The sequence below is a fragment of the Chrysemys picta genome, chromosome 11 (genome assembly GCF_011386835.1).
Source record: "Chrysemys picta bellii isolate R12L10 chromosome 11, ASM1138683v2, whole genome shotgun sequence".
NCBI lineage: Eukaryota > Metazoa > Chordata > Testudines > Emydidae > Chrysemys > Chrysemys picta.
Window position 1 is genome coordinate 1,814,030 of NC_088801.1, and position 14,552 is coordinate 1,828,581.

General features: G+C 63.3%; 1 protein-coding gene across 3 annotated transcripts; it reads left to right on the plus strand.

The window, feature by feature from the left end:
* The first annotated feature begins 15 nt into the window (after positions 1 to 15).
* On the plus strand, positions 16 to 12,790 carry ATG9A (autophagy related 9A). 3 transcript variants are annotated; one of them, XM_065561347.1, is made up of 14 exons: positions 16 to 401; positions 916 to 959; positions 1,560 to 1,624; positions 1,990 to 2,151; positions 2,638 to 2,779; positions 3,898 to 4,646; positions 5,648 to 5,801; positions 6,226 to 6,405; positions 6,993 to 7,238; positions 7,582 to 7,799; positions 8,400 to 8,517; positions 8,921 to 9,143; positions 9,680 to 9,822; positions 10,443 to 12,790. In XM_065561347.1, the coding sequence occupies exons 1-14, from the start codon at positions 299 to 301 to the stop codon at positions 10,446 to 10,448; spliced, it is 2,553 nt and encodes an 850-aa protein (XP_065417419.1). In that variant the 5' UTR covers positions 16 to 298; the 3' UTR covers positions 10,449 to 12,790. The 3 variants fall into 3 exon arrangements, with proteins under 3 accessions (XP_065417419.1, XP_008165963.2, XP_065417418.1); XM_008167741.4 differs by lacking the exons at positions 16 to 401; positions 916 to 959 and having other exon boundaries at positions 1,211 to 1,624; positions 3,925 to 4,646; XM_065561346.1 differs by lacking the exons at positions 16 to 401; positions 916 to 959 and having other exon boundaries at positions 1,214 to 1,624.
* The last annotated feature ends 1,762 nt before the right edge of the window (positions 12,791 to 14,552 follow it).

Here is a 14,552-nt window from a genome sequence, read left to right on the forward strand (position 1 = left end):
CTCCGCGCCTCGCCCCGCCCTCGGATTGGCCCCCGCGGCCCCGCCCGCAGGCCCCGGTTGGCCGCCGGAGCCGCCAGTTCCGCGGCAGTGACCAGGCGGCGCGGCCCGGCCCGGCCTGGCGCAGGGAGGGGCCGGTTACCGGGGAGACCGGGCAGGTGAGGGGGGGGCTGCGCCCGCCGGCCGAGAACCCAGGAGTCCGGCCGGGCCCGAGCCCCAGGGGCGGCCCCGGTCCGGTCCGGTCCGGTCCGGCGCCGCCCGCCCTGAGCCGCCTGTCCCCGCAGGGCCCGCGCCCGGCGCCATGGCGCACTTCGACACGCAGTACCAGCGCCTGGAGGCCTCCTACAGCGACTCGCCCCCGGGGGAGGAGGATCTGCTGGTGCACGTCCCCGAGGGCAGCAAATGTGAGCGGGGCCCGGGGGGACCCCCCTCCCCCAAGCCCTTCCCCCCATTGGCCAGGGTGGGGGGACCCCCCCTCCCCCAAACCCTTCCCCCCATTGGCCAGGGTGGGGGGACCCCCCCCTCCCCCAAGCCCTTCCCCCCATTGGCCAGGGTGGGGGGATCCCCCCTCCCAAACCCTTGCCCCCCCCATTGGCCAGGGTGGGGGGACCCCCCTCCCAACCCCTTCCCCCCCGTTGGCCAGGGTGGGGGGATCCTCTATGTGCCACCGGGTACTGGCCACTGCCGTAGGCCAGACACCGGGTCTGATCTGAAGCGGTGACTCCTCTTCCGTGCGCTGTGTAAACCCGGGAGCAGCCCTTTGGAGTCTGGGGAGACCGGGGGGACCCAGCCCGCTCTGTGCCCTGGGCTGTGTCACCAGGGTAACTAGCCAGCGGCAACCAACTGACCCTCTGCTGCTGGTCATACTGCTGCGTAGCGAGTCCCACTCACCCCCTTTGCATCCTCTCTTTCCTGCAGCTCCCTGGCATCACATCGAGAACCTGGACCTCTTCTTCTCTCGCATATCCTTGCTCTGTGCGGGGGGAAGGGAGGCGCCTGCTCCACCCCAGCATCAGCTGGACACAGTCTGTCCGTTTGGCGCAGGTCCCATCTCATCTGGGGCTGGATTGCTCCGTGGAGTCCAAACGGGCCAAGCTGTGGCGTTTCCACCCCTTCCCTTGGGCGATGGGGCTGTAGGGGGACAGAAATGGGTCCCTCCAGCCCTTTGGTGATAGCCTCCTGCCCGTTCTTTGTCGCTCTGATTGCTAGGCTCTGGATATGGCTTTACCGCCCTCTGTGCTGGCCAGGTCCTGCCTTTGCAGACTTCGGAGAGAGCTCAGGGGGGTCTGTGAATGGAGAGTTCACAGGCGCCTGCTGGGGTACGGTGGGGGCCTGGGACAGGCTAGCGTTACCCTCTGCCTGCGACGGGCATGGAGGCCAGGCCCCAGGAGCATTTTGTAGCTAAGCAGAGAATGCACTTGCCTTGCAGCCATCTGTCCTGACTGGCGGCTAGGGGGTGGCTTGGCATGGGAGGGGTTTTCTCTCAGCTGGTGGAAGGGGGTCTCGGCTGGTGGCTGGAGAGGAGGGGTTGCCAGACTGTTCTCCTTGACTGCAGCTCCCACGTCTATAACCTGCATCAGAAGAACGGCTTCACCTGCATGCTGATTGGCGAGATCTTTGAGCTCATGTACGTCTTGAGTCCCCCTGCTCTGGGGGTGGGGAGGCCAGGGAGGGGGCAGGTTCTCCCCATGCTCTCGCTGCCATTGGGGTGAAGGGCCTTGGGCCCCAGTGTTCCTGCTATCCCTGCACAGCCATGGCTGAGAGTTGAGGTTTAGGGGGGGAGGTGGTCAGGGCCACTCCCCTTTCAATCAGGACCTGTCTCCCTCTTTTTTGGCCATCTCCATCCCCAGGAATTTGTCTCCTTCTGCTCAGAATCTGCCCCCATCATGCCACGGGCCCTGGGGTGTGACCCAGTAGCCACCCCTGGCTGTAGCGTGTTAGGAGTTGGGGGCAGAAGGAGCATGCCCCTCATGGTTGCTGCCTTTCCCACAGGCAGTTCATTTTCGTGGTGGCCTTCACCACCTTCCTCGTCAGCTGCGTCGACTATGACATCCTGTTTGCCAACAAGATGGTGAATCACAGCCAGCACTCCAGCGAGCTCATCAAGGTGACACTGCCAGATGCCTTTCTGCCTCCCAGCGTGTGCAGCGCAAGGTAAGGGCAGCAGCCACGCCTCCGCCCCCAGCCCTGGCAGCCTGCCACCCTCCAAAGGCCATGGTAGTGTGAGCTCCCTCTTTGCCCGGCTCCAGACTGGAGCTAAAGACCCAGGACTCCTTCCAGAAGGAGGACAGTGGGAGTGGCCGAACCTCACCCACGTGCAGTACGCAGCCCTTGCCCTCATCAGAAGTAGAGGCATGTAGACTGCCAAGATTGCAAGTCCCTGGTTTGTCTTGGTCCGAGTGGCCAAGCTGCGTTGTATTCTGGGTCGTGTAATCTCCAGGGTATGTACTTGGTGTTTGATGGCAGTGTTGCTGTGTGCTGTTCCACAGCTGGTGCATCCCTCCCCAGATGTGGCTACATTCTGGTGGTGGGTGAAGCGATCCCTTGACAGTGCGTATAGCTTGGGCTCCTGTGGGATGAGGCTCGGCCGTGGGGCGTGCCGAAAGGCCAGTGTTGCAGCGAGTCTCTTCTCCCTTGCAGAATCCAGCAGAACGGCTTTCTCATTTGCATCCTGGTGATAGCGGGGGTTTTCTGGATCCACCGACTCATCAAATTTATCTACAACATCTGCTGCTACTGGGAGATTCACTCCTTCTACATCAACGCCCTCAAAATCCCCATGGTGAGCGACCCTGGGGCTGGAGGACTGGTTTGTCTTGGTCCGAGTGGCCAAGCTGCGTTGTATTCTCCGTTGTGGCGGAGCAGGGAGCTCCCCTTGCCTCTGCCCCCCAGCTCGGGGCTGCCTTGCTGAAGCTGTGGGAGAGGGTTTCACCGGCCCATTGCCTTCAGGGGTTCTGGTCTCTCCCTCTTTCAGACCTCCCTTGGGAGTTACATAATCCGGTGTATCTCCTTACAGCTTGTTTTCCGGCAAATCTGCCCCTGCACACTGGGTGTGTCGCGGGACAGCTGTGTTCTGCTGACTGTCTGCCAGCCAATCGCTTTGCTTTATAACCTCTAGGCTTTTCTTTGCCATACCTACAGCAGTGTGCCAGCCTCAGAGGTGTAAAGCAGTTTATTCTCATGCCTTCCCTGGGAGGCGGGGCAGGGTCTCTCTCCCCATGTACAGGTAGGGAAACTGAGGCACAGAGCAGCTAGGCGTTGCCCAAGGCCATGGGGGAGGCTGGCAGAGCTGGGTATTGAGCCCCAAGTCCCAGCCCAGGGTCTCCCTCGGGGAGAATGTGGGTAAGTCGAGTAACAGCAGGATCCTTTACATTAATTTTTTGCAAGACCATGAGCCTGTGGAATAGGGCATGGGCCTGGGACTCGAACACCTGGGTTCTCCTCCCAGTCGCCTGCAGGCTCCCCACGGGGCACTGGGCACGTCCCATCACTTCCCCGTCTGGGAAGTGGGAAGCTGGGAAGGGCTCGGAGCGGTAACGGAGACGTCGGAGCGGTAACGGAGACGTCGGCGCGCCACCCTTTGGGTGCGTGTGGCGATGACCCGTGTAGTTCTCTAGCTCTTTCCTGCCAGCCCAGGTGGGGTGAATGAGGCTCCTGTCCCCCCCGAGGGCTGCGTTTATCCCTCACTGGGAACCCCAGAGCAGCACACAGCAAGCATCATGCAGGGCAGGGTGCAGCATTGATGTGAGACTGGAACTCCCAGCATGCAGCATGGCCTGTGTTTGTGGAACGTTGGAGCAGTGCATGCTGGGACCTGTAGTTTCTGTTGCAGCACTTGCCCGGCTGGGCCCCTGTTGGTCTCCCCCAGATTCTAACACTGCCTCCTCTCCTCCCGGCCAGTCCAACCTGCCCTATTACACCTGGCAGGAGGTGCAGGCTCGCATCGTGCAGATCCAGAAGGAGCATCAGATCTGCATCCACAAGAAGGAGCTGACGGAGCTGGACGTCTACCACCGCATCCTGCGCTTCAAGAACTACATGGTGGCCATGGTGAACAAGTCTCTGCTGCCCATCCGCTTCCACCTGCCCGGGCTGGGCGACACCATCTTCTACACCCGCGGCCTCAAGTACAACTTCGAGCTCATCTTCTTCTGGGGGCCCGGCTCGCTCTTTGAGAACGAGTGGAGCCTCAAGGCGGAGTACAAGCGGGGCGGCAACCGCCTGGAGCTGGCCGACAAGCTGAGCGCCCGCATCCTCTGGATCGGCATTGCCAACTTCATCCTCTGCCCCCTCATCCTCATCTGGCAGATCCTCTATGCCTTCTTCAGCTACACCGAGATCCTGAAGCGGGAGCCAGGCAGCCTGGGTGCCCGCTGCTGGTCGCTCTACGGCCGCTGCTACCTGCGCCACTTCAACGAGCTGGACCACGAGCTGCACTCACGCCTCAGCAAGGGCTACAAGCCAGCCTCCAAGTACATGAACTGCTTCATCTCCCCCCTGCTCACCATCGTGGCCAAGAACGTGGCCTTCTTCGCCGGCTCCATCCTGGCCGTGCTCATCGCCCTCACCATCTACGACGAGGACGTGCTGGCCGTGGAGCACGTCCTCACCACCGTCACCCTGCTGGGCGTGGGCGTCACCGTCTGCCGGTGAGACACGGCCGGCCTGCCCTGGGGTGACGGGGGAGGCTGCGGGTCTGTCCTTGGGCCACAAGTGAACATAAGTCTGCTTAGGGAGGCCCAGGACTGGAAATGAGCAGTGGGTCAGGCCAGGAGTGAGGGGCACTGGCAGAAATCTTGGGGGGGGAGGGGGAAGGGAAGGAAGAGGCTGGGGCCAAAGTGCCTAGTGTGGGGGCCGGGGGAGGGGTGTTGCAGATCAGGACTGAGGGGCATTGGCAGAGCTGGGGAGGCAGAGGCTGGAGTAGCAGGGGACTGCGGGTTGGGACTGAGGGACACCAGCAGGGCTGGCGGGAGGCAGGGCTGGGGTAGCAGGGGCTGCAGGTCGGGACCATGGGGCACTGGCAGGGGGGCAGGTCAGAACTGAGGGGCACTGACAGGTCTGGCGTAGCAGGGGGCTGCAGGTCGGGACCATGGGGCACTGGCAGGGGGGCAGGTCAGAACTGAGGGGCACTGACAGGTCTGGCGTAGCAGGGGGCTGCAGGTCGGGACCATGGGGCACTGGCAGGGCTGGGGGGGGCAGGTCAGAACTGAGGGGCACTGACAAGGCTGGGGTAGCAGAGGGCTGCAGGTCGGGACCATGGGGCACTGGCGGGGGGCAGGTCAGAACTGAGGGGCACTGACAGGTCTGGGGTAGCAGGGGGCTTCAGGTCGGGACATGGGGCACTGGCGGGGGGCAGGTCAGAACTGAGGGGCACTGACAGGGCTGGGGCAGCAGGGGGCTGCAGGTCGGGACCATGGGGCACTGGCAGGGCTGGCGGGGTGGGTCAGAATTGAGGGGGACTGACAGGGCTGGGGGTAGGCAGGGCTGGGGTAGCAGGGGGCTGCAGATCGGGACTGAGGGGCACCGGCAAGGCTGTGGGGGAAGGTCTCCCAGCCCGTCTCTAGGCGTGATCTCCCCCTGGCATGAGACTCCGCGCCGGGGTTCTCTGGGAAGTGCTGTCCTTCCTATCCGTGTCCTGCCCCCCCTGCAGGTCCTTCATCCCAGACCAGCACCTGGTGTTCTGCCCAGAGCAGCTGCTGCGGGTGATCCTGGCACACATCCACTACATGCCCGACCACTGGCAGGCCAATGCCCACCGCTACGAGACCCGGGACGAGTTTTCTCAGCTCTTCCAGTACAAAGCGGTGAGCCCGGCCCCTCTGGCTAGCTTGGAACCGGGGTGGGATTGGACTGGCTCCTGCGCTCCTCTGCCCAGCGTGGGGCACTCGCGGCGCCCTGGGGGGGTCTCTGACACACGAGTGCCACCTCAGAGCCGCTGTCTGTCGGACTGCGATGCCCAGAGAGAGGCTGGTGCATGCGAAGGGGCTGGACTGGGGACCTGCGTGTGCCTCACTCCCCAGGGCCGTGGGCCATGCGTGTGATGGCTCGGCAGCTCCGGTGGTTCCCCAGAGCAAGGGGGGCAGGCAGGGAGGGATCTTTGGTCAGCTGGGGGCAGAGCACTGGGGGGCGATACTGACATGTTCCCTGGGTGGCCCCTCCCAGTCGTGTGCAGCAGCCCCCTCGGGTGGCTCTCGGGGCTGCCTGCTGAGCCCCCCTCTCCCTTCCCAGGTGTTCATCCTGGAGGAGCTCCTCAGCCCCATCGTTACCCCCTTGATCCTCATCTTCTGCCTGCGGCCCAAGTCCCTGGAGATCATCGACTTCTTCCGGAACTTCACCGTGGAGGTGGTGGGCGTGGGCGACACCTGCTCCTTCGCGCAGATGGACGTGCGCCAGCACGGGCACCCGGCGGTAGGGCCTGCCTGCGGCACGGGCGTGTGCTGGTGTGGTCCCTTCCCCCTCTCCCCGCACTTGGCGGGGTCCTGCCTGTGGCTGGAACCGAGGCGTGGGCTGACGTCCCCCACGGAGTGAGAGAGATCTTACACCCTCTGCTGCGGCTGCCAGTCCCAGAATGCATTGTGGCCAGGCTGCGCCAATCAAGCTGAAGTGTTGCATGCTGGGGCCTGTAGTCTTAGTGGGCTGTGTTGTTGCAATCTCTTATCTAACATCCGGGCACGCTCCGTGGGGATTCCTGTTCAGTGGGTGCATGACCCAGCTGCCTAGGTGAGGGCTCGTGCCCTGGAGGGGGGCATGTGATGCTACCCCGGGCATTGGAAGCTCTTGGAGGTGGGCATGCTTGGCTATGGCGTGTCTGCTCCAGCGAGCAATGTCCCAGGCCAGCTGCTGGGGGGTTCCTGGCTTTTTTGCATTGGTGGGTTTTGTGCGGCCTGGCCTTTGGGGCTCCCCAGACCCCCCGGTGGGTGTATGGCAGGCCCTGGGGGGGGGGTCCAAGGATGGGTTTGGAGTGGCCCCCCTCACCTCACCTGTGTGCATTGCAGTGGATGTCAGCGGGGAAGACTGAGGCCTCCATCTACCAGCAGGCCGAGGATGGCAAGACTGAGCTGTCCCTCATGCACTTCGCCATCACCAACCCCAAGTGGCAGCCGCCCCGCGAGAGCACGGCCTTCATCGGCTTCCTCAAGGAGCGCGTGCTGCGCGACAGCAGCGTGGCGCTGGCCTCGCAGGCCGTGCTGCCTGACAACGCCCTCTTCACCTCCATCCAGTCCCTGCAGTCGGAGTCCGAGGTGCCCTGGCTGCGGCGGGTCGCGGGTGGGCGGGAGAGGAAGGGGCTCTGCTGCTCCAAGGCTGCCTGGAGGGCAGGAGTCTTGCAGCTGCCCTGCATTGTCTAGCTAGCCCAGCGGGGCTGGCTCAGGTGGCCGGTGGAGTGAGTTTGCTGGGTCTGAACTGGGCTCGGGTTTCCAGGGAGGGCTGGGCCCGTCTCCAAGGGGGTTCTGGGGTTCTGTCCTGCGGCATGGGGGGGCTATAGGATCTGGAGTTCCCTCGAGGAGCTGGGTTGGGGAGGGGCCCTGTCCTGTTGTCTGGGGGCTGCCTGTCCAGGGCTGTGACTTCCCTCACTTCCCATTGCAGCCTCACAGCCTGATTGCCAATGCGATCGCGGGCTCCTCGGCCCTGGGGTACGCGAGCCATGAGCTGCAGGCCTCCCGCCAGCTCTCCGAGGTGGCCTCTGCCCTGCGCTCCTTCTCCCCGCTCCAGTCTGCCCAGCAAACTCACAGCGGCTTCCAGACGTCCGGGTCCCACGTGGAGGGGGCACCGCCCCGGGCCCACAGCACCATGACGGCTTCTGGGTAAGAGTCTGCTGAGTTGCAAAGCCCAGGCCCTGCTCCTGAGGTGCTGGGTGCCCCTCGTGTGCCTGAGACGGGAGGGATTGCTCCCCTGGTTCACTGGGCCTGTGCGGCTGCTGGGAGCAGCTCACAGCGCCTCCTGCTGGCACGCTCTGCAGTCCGTTCCTCGCCCACATGCCAGGAGGAGTCCCTGCAGGGGCTGCTCTGAGCCCTCCCCTGCAATGGAGCAGGTTACACAGATGGCTAGAACAAGAATTGCCCCCGAGGGTTGACTCTGTACGTGACTGCTCCGCCCCAGGAGGGGGCGCTGGAGCGCTCCTGCCCCCCATGATGGGGATCTGTGGCCCTTGGGGGTGCCTGTGTTGGGACTGGACCCCACTGAGCAAAGCCCACGTGTCTGGGCAGAGGCTGCACGAATCCAGGTGCAGAGGGGCCCTTTCTAAACCCAGGGCAGGGAGTGGATGAGGTGGCACCATGGGACACCCCATAGCCCAGCAGTGCAGTGGGGCTGGGCAGGGGATTGAGAAGGGCTGTGTGGATCCAATGTGGGGCCTGCTAGGGCCAGACCCCCTCCCCTAGCCCTTCTCTGTGTCCCGGCTGCAGCACGGATGCCAGAACAGCAAGCTCCGGGAGCAGCGCCTGGGAGGGCCAGTTACAGAGCCTGATCCTGTCCGAATACGCCTCCACCGAGATGAGCCTGCACGCGCTCTACATGCACGAGGTGAGCGGCCTGCGCCCTGGGCAGGGGGGAGGGGGCAGCACTGGGGGCGCAGGGCGGCCTGGCAGCTGGAGAGAGGTGTGCTGTACCCAGGGGGTAAAGGTGGTCCCGCAAGGCAGCCAGGCCCATATCCTTCCCCTGCAGCGCTCCCCAGTGCTGGCTGTCTCTGCAGGTCCCTGCATGCCACACCGGAGCGCAGGAGGGCCTGATGCAGAACAGCCCCCATCCTGCATTGGAGTGGCAGAGGGAGCAGCGGCGCCGGGAGCTGGCAGTGCAGGGGGAGAGGGAAGGAACCAGAACTACTGTGGGGCTGCCCCGGGGGCTCCTGCAGGCTGGGTGTGGGGTGGGGCTGCGGCTCTGTCCCCCCTCCCTGCTTGTCTGACCTGCCCCGTTGTGTTGTGCGCAGTTGCACAAGCAGCACACGCAGACAGAGCCTGAGCGGCACGTGTGGCACCGGCGGGAGAGCGACGAGAGCGGGGAGAGTGCCCCAGAGGAGCCGGATGCTCAGAAGGGCGCCCCCGCCGCCATCCCCCGCTCTGCCAGCTACCCCTTCTCCTCGCCGCGCCAGGCTGTGGAGGAGTTGGCCACCCTGCAGATGGGCTTCCAGCGCCGATACGGCGGCATCACAGGTACGTGCTGGGGCAGCCTCGTGCTGTGGGACTCCCCTCCAGACAGGGATCCCAGCCTCCCCACACATTCCCTGTCCCCCTGGCCAAGGGGCGCTTCCTTTGGAATGTGCCATGGGTCCACACGCTGGTTTGTCATCATCGGGTTGCTGGGTAATCGTTTAAACGCCAGTGAAGCATTTGAGATTCCCCCCCACATGCCAGGCGATCAGCTGGGGCTGGCGGCTGGCAGGTGCCACTGCGCGGTAGCGCCTGCAGGAGGCGCCTGGGAGCCCTGCTCATCCATGGCTGGCAGTGTGTGGGCTCCCGCTGTGATGTTCCCATGTCACCCTGCGTGCTGTGGGGAGGAGCCCCTCCAGGGGAGCTGTCGGCCGGGGAAGGCTGCCCAGGCTCCCACCCAGTAACAGCCCCTCCCTCTCGCTTGGGGGGTTAGACAGATTGGCCTAGAGCCCCCTGAGTGGTGCCCTGCTGGGAGCTGGCACCAGAGCCGGCTTCACCCGTATCTACATGTTCTTCTGACTTCTGTGCCCATGCCGCAGATCCGGGCACAGTGCACAGAGCCCCGTCGCACTTCTCCCGCCTGCCTCTAGGGGGCTGGGCTGAGGACGGACAGCCGGCCCGACATCCGGAGCCGGTTCCAGAGGAGAGCTCGGAGGATGAGCTCCCGCCTCAGATACACAAGGTACGGCCCAGGCGCCCGGCTCTGCTGAGGGGAGTGGTGTGAGCAGGGCATTAGTGAGTGCTGCCCTGACGGGGTGGGCTGGGGCTGCTGGCCAGCAACTCCCTCCCCAGGAGAGATTAAAAAGGCGGGGACTTTTCAGCTTGGAAAAGAGCTGACTAAGGGTGTCTCTGGTAGAGGTCTATAAAATCGTGACTGGTGCGGAGAAGGTGACCAGGGAAGTGTTGTTTATCCCTTCCCATAACACTAGAGCCAGGGGTCACCCAGTGACATTAACAGGCAGCACGTTTAAAACAAACAAAAGGAAGCACTTCTTCAGTCAACGTACAGACAACCTGTGGAACTCCTTGCCAGGGGATGTTGTGAAGGCCTAAAGTATAACTGGGTTCAAAAAAGAACTGGACAGGTCCAGCAACGGCTATTAGCCAGGATGGGCAGGGATGCAACCCCCTGCTCTGCGTGTCCCTGGCTTCTGATTGCCAGGAGCTGGGACTGGGCGACAGGCTGGATCAGTTGATAATTGCCCTGTTCTGAAGCACCTGGTCCTGGCCCCTGTCGGAGGCAGGGCACGGGGGTGGATGGGCACTGGCCTGACCCGGTAACGGCATGGCTCTCTCCTCCAGGTGTAGCTCTGGGGGCTGAGGATCTCGTGGGATTCCGGACTCTGGACCAGCCTGGGCAGCAGGACCCGGGGTCCCGGCCCCCTCCCCTGTCCCGCAGAGGTGGGGCGGGCAGAGGTGCCTAGCGCTGACGTTCATGCCGAAGGGACAGAACCACCACGTCGGCGCCTTGCAGTGGAAGCTTCTGTACAGACGTGTGTCAAGCCAACATCACTCTGACTCGTACTCATGTTGGGTGAATGCGTGTGTGAGTACATACGTGTATCCGTGTCCGCATATGTGTTGTCCGTGTTGGAGGGAATTGGCCGAGAGCTGCACGGAGCACCGCAGAGCCTGCGCGAGGCCAGCGACCCGCGGCTGGCAGGGGAGAGCTCCGCGGGTTCCAGCTGCCTGCGGGAGAAGCTACGTGGAGTCCCTGAGCAGAGCCAGCGACGCCTCTTCCACAGTCCAAATAAAGACCCTCCTTCGCGCTGCAGCCGGCCCGGCCCAGGTTCCCGCGGGGGAGGGACGCATCAGAATCTATTTTTGTAACAAGGGTGGAGAGTTGGGTTCCCCCGAAGGGGAGCGTGCTGGGCGCCCGCCCCCAAAGCCCATGCGGCTCCGTGTGTCCTGTCCGTGGGGCGGGGGCTGCCACTGTTCCCCCCAAGTGATCCCACACCCCACTTGCTGCTATTGGCCGTGGGCCCTGGCCCCTCTAGCCTCAGAGCGCAGACAGCCTGGGCAGCAGCAGAGTGAGCCGCCCCCCCCCCCCCCTGCGCGCTGCCCCCTCCCGGCGTGCCAAAGCCCTGCTGTCTCGGGGCTAGAGCGGAGCTCCGTCTCCAGGGCCTCTGCTGAGCCTGCCGCCCATCCTGGCCCTGGCCCTCTGCGAGCTCCACCAAGGCCCCCTCCAGCAGCCTCCCCTTGGACGGCAGAGCAGGGGGGACAGGCCCCCAGTCAACACTAACGGATCAGGTGACTCAAGGAGCTTTGTTCCCCCTTTCCCCCTCCCTGCGGCAAGTCTGGCCTGGGCCCCTAGCCAGGGACATTAGCACCCGGCTGGCCAGTCACAGCACGGGGAGTGGGCGGCTTCGGCCAATCAGAGTACAGCTCTGCTAGGTTATTGAGTGACAGCGGCAGCTCCCAGAGGCCAGGCTGCCTGCTAACCCCTTCTCCCTGCATACCCAACTGACAATCGCCCCCCCAGCCCCGCTCCTGTAGGCCCCTGCTCCCACAGCGCTGAGCACCTCCTAGGAGCCCGACCGCCGCGCTCCTTGCCAGAGCCAGTGCTAGGGGTCGGCCCCATGGTGCTCTGCACTGTACCCCTGGGGGGCAGGACCCGTGGGTCTCTCCCCAGCTCTGCCACTGGCTTCCTGTGTGATGGGGGGCGGAGCTCTTGGCTGACTAAAGCAGGGCTGAGGCAGCTCCCCTGCGGCCTGGGCCGCTCTGGCCTCCTGCCTGTCGGGCAGAGCACTGACTATTCCGGCCGGGGGGCTCTGCTGCCTGTTCCTTTAATGCCCCCGCCCGGTTCTCCTGAAGGGGCCTTGGACCCCCTGCCTCTCCGTGGTGCAAGCCCTGAGCTTTCTAGCCCAGCCTATTGGTGCTTTACAGGTTCGATGAGGGACAAAGTGCTTCAGTGGCCTTTGAAACAGGGCAAGTCTCCAGCAAACCAGCGCCAGGCCGGCCCCTCTCTGCCCTGGGGCCTAGAACACACAGACCTCAGGCTCCCTTCGCAGCAGGAACCAGGCATGGCCAGAGCACAGCCCACTGGGCTGCTGCCCTCTGCAGAGGTGCAGCCCTGTGAGATGGCAGAGCCCAGTGGGCAGTTAGTTCTGTCTCAGGCCAGCGTGGCTGGGGCTACATGCTGGGAAATGTAGTCTCCATGGGTCGCACCTCTGTATTAAGGGCTGGGTGACGGCCCTCGGCTGTGCTCTGTACAAACTGGTGGGCAGAGCTTGTCCCCCTGCCGCCAAGGCTCTCTTGGGGGATGCACTCAGCCTGGAGCTCCTGTTCTTATCACAGAGCATCTCCAAGCCTGAGCCACAGCCCCCAGGTGAGAGCTCTGAGCCCTGAGCAATGCTGGGCCTTTCTGAAGGGGGGGCTGGCAGCTGCTCCGGGCTGCGGCTCCTAGAGATGGGGGCAGGGAGGCGAGGCCTGGAGCAGCCGGAGAACCTTGCCACGTGCTGTGCTTGTGTCTGTCCGTCTCCTGTGTGCCCGTGTGCATGGCAAACTGCCCTCCCCCCTCCTGTTCCGCGTGTGACACCAGCGGGGGGGGTGCGGGCGCGGAGCTCTTTGGGAATGTGCTGGCTAGCTGAGCTTGCGCCCCTCGCTATACAGCTACAGAGCCATTTAATAAAGAGGGGGCATTTCATTCACGCTGGTGTCTGGGCCTTTGTTGCAAGGGGAAGCTGCTCCCCCTGTGTACTGGGAATCCAGCCATAAGTGGGGTGCTCACGGGCTGTGCCCCCCTGGAAGCTGCCCTCTGAGTGCGCAGGGCTATCCCGCCGTGAACTCCCGGTGGGAGCTGAGCTCTGCAGGGCTGGTGATCTCTGCTGGAGCCTGGAGCGAGACCAGCTCTGACCCTGGGGGCAGAGCAGGAACAGCCGAGAGCTACAGGGAGCAAAGGGTGGCTCTGATGGGCTGCTCTGGGCGGATGAGCTAGAACCGCTGTCCCAGTCTGTGCCCTGGAGCCCAGCCTGGCTGCGGCCTGTCGTTCTCTCCGCCTGCTGCTTAGGGAAGGGCAGCGGGGCTTGAGCCACGCCGGACCTCCTCCCGGGGCCCAACCAGCCCTCGGTACACAGCCTGAGGCCGCTCGGCCTGGGGGGATTCAAACTGCAGCCCCCTCCCTGCCAGCCTAGGAGTGCAGCCCCTGCTGTGCCCAGATCTCTACGCTGCTTCAACGCAAACGATTCTTTACTTCAGCCCGAGACGGCCGAGGTGCTCGCTGGTCAGTGAGGGCTGGCTGGGCTCATGGGGGCAGCTCGGGGAGGCCAGAGCGCTGCCTTGTAGTCTCTGCTCTTCTGGGCCCGTCTTGCTCCCTCGGTGCTAACGGGTCCCTGGCAAGGCATTTGGGGGACTCAGCTCGCACCAGCAAGGAGCTACCAGCTAACTACGAGCCAAACCAATGGCCTGCCCTCCTGCGAGGAGGCACCCAGCTGCTGCGTCTGTTGGCTCTGGTTTTTATCACACAGGCAATGCAGAGGCGTTAACCCGCCTGCGTTCTCAACCCTGCCCCCTCAGCTGCCACATCAAGGACGGCATCATGTTTAAACACACACGTGCACAAAGCCGACCCATAAAGCACATGCGGTAGCTGTCAAGGTCAAGCACTCGAAAATGAGATGGCAGATAAGCAGCTGCCCACGCAGTCGTAATTCGGTCCCCTCGTGTGTCCCACCTGTGCACTGGATGAGGCTGGGTCTACAGACAGAATATGAACTGGCGTTAGACAACGTCATGGTGCTTTTGCACCAGCGCCGTTCTCTGTAAGGGACAGGATTGGGCACAACTATAACGTCCTGCCAGCTCTGTTAATATTCGCGATGCTCAGAGGCTAGAGCAGGGGTAGGCAACCTATGGCACATGTGCCGAAGGCGGCACGCGAGCTGATTGTCAGCGGCACTCACACTGCCCGGGTCCTGGCCACCGGTCCGGGGGGCTCTGCGTTTTAAATTTAAATGAAGCTTCTTAAACATTTTAAAAACCTTATTTACTTTAGTTTAGTTATATATTATAGACTTCTAGAAAGAGACCGTCTACAAACGTTAAATTGTATGACTGGCACACGAAACCTTCAATGAGAGTGAATAAATGAAGACTCGGCACAGCACTTCTGAAAGGTTGCCGACCCCTGGGCTGGGGGATGATGCTGTATAATGCCTACAAAGGGTTAAATAAACCCCAATCCTGTCCTGCCTTGTGCTGACAGCCGAGCCCCAGGACTGTGCTGTTTTCAGTGTGATCTCGTTTTTTGAAGTAGACGAGTCAGTTTCACAGTGTTCAGAATCAGTCTCTAGTCAGTTTCCATTTCCGGTTCCCCCAGGAGAGGGGTGGGTTTCTGTGCTCTCTCTCCTGCAAGGGGAGGGCCAGGTTGCTTAAGGCCACTGAGCATCTTTGCAAATCAGACCCTTCGTGCCT

Bases quoted from the DNA above. Each gene is read 5' to 3' on its own strand.
- ATG9A (XM_065561347.1), top strand. From the start codon at position 299: ATGGCGCACTTCGACACGCAGTACCAGCGCCTGGAGGCCTCCTACAGC. The intron at 5,802-6,225 runs GTGAGCCCGGCC...CTCCCTTCCCAG, and splicing joins AGCTCTTCCAGTACAAAGCG to GTGTTCATCCTGGAGGAGCT. The intron at 8,518-8,920 runs GTGAGCGGCCTG...TGTTGTGCGCAG, and splicing joins ACGCGCTCTACATGCACGAG to TTGCACAAGCAGCACACGCA.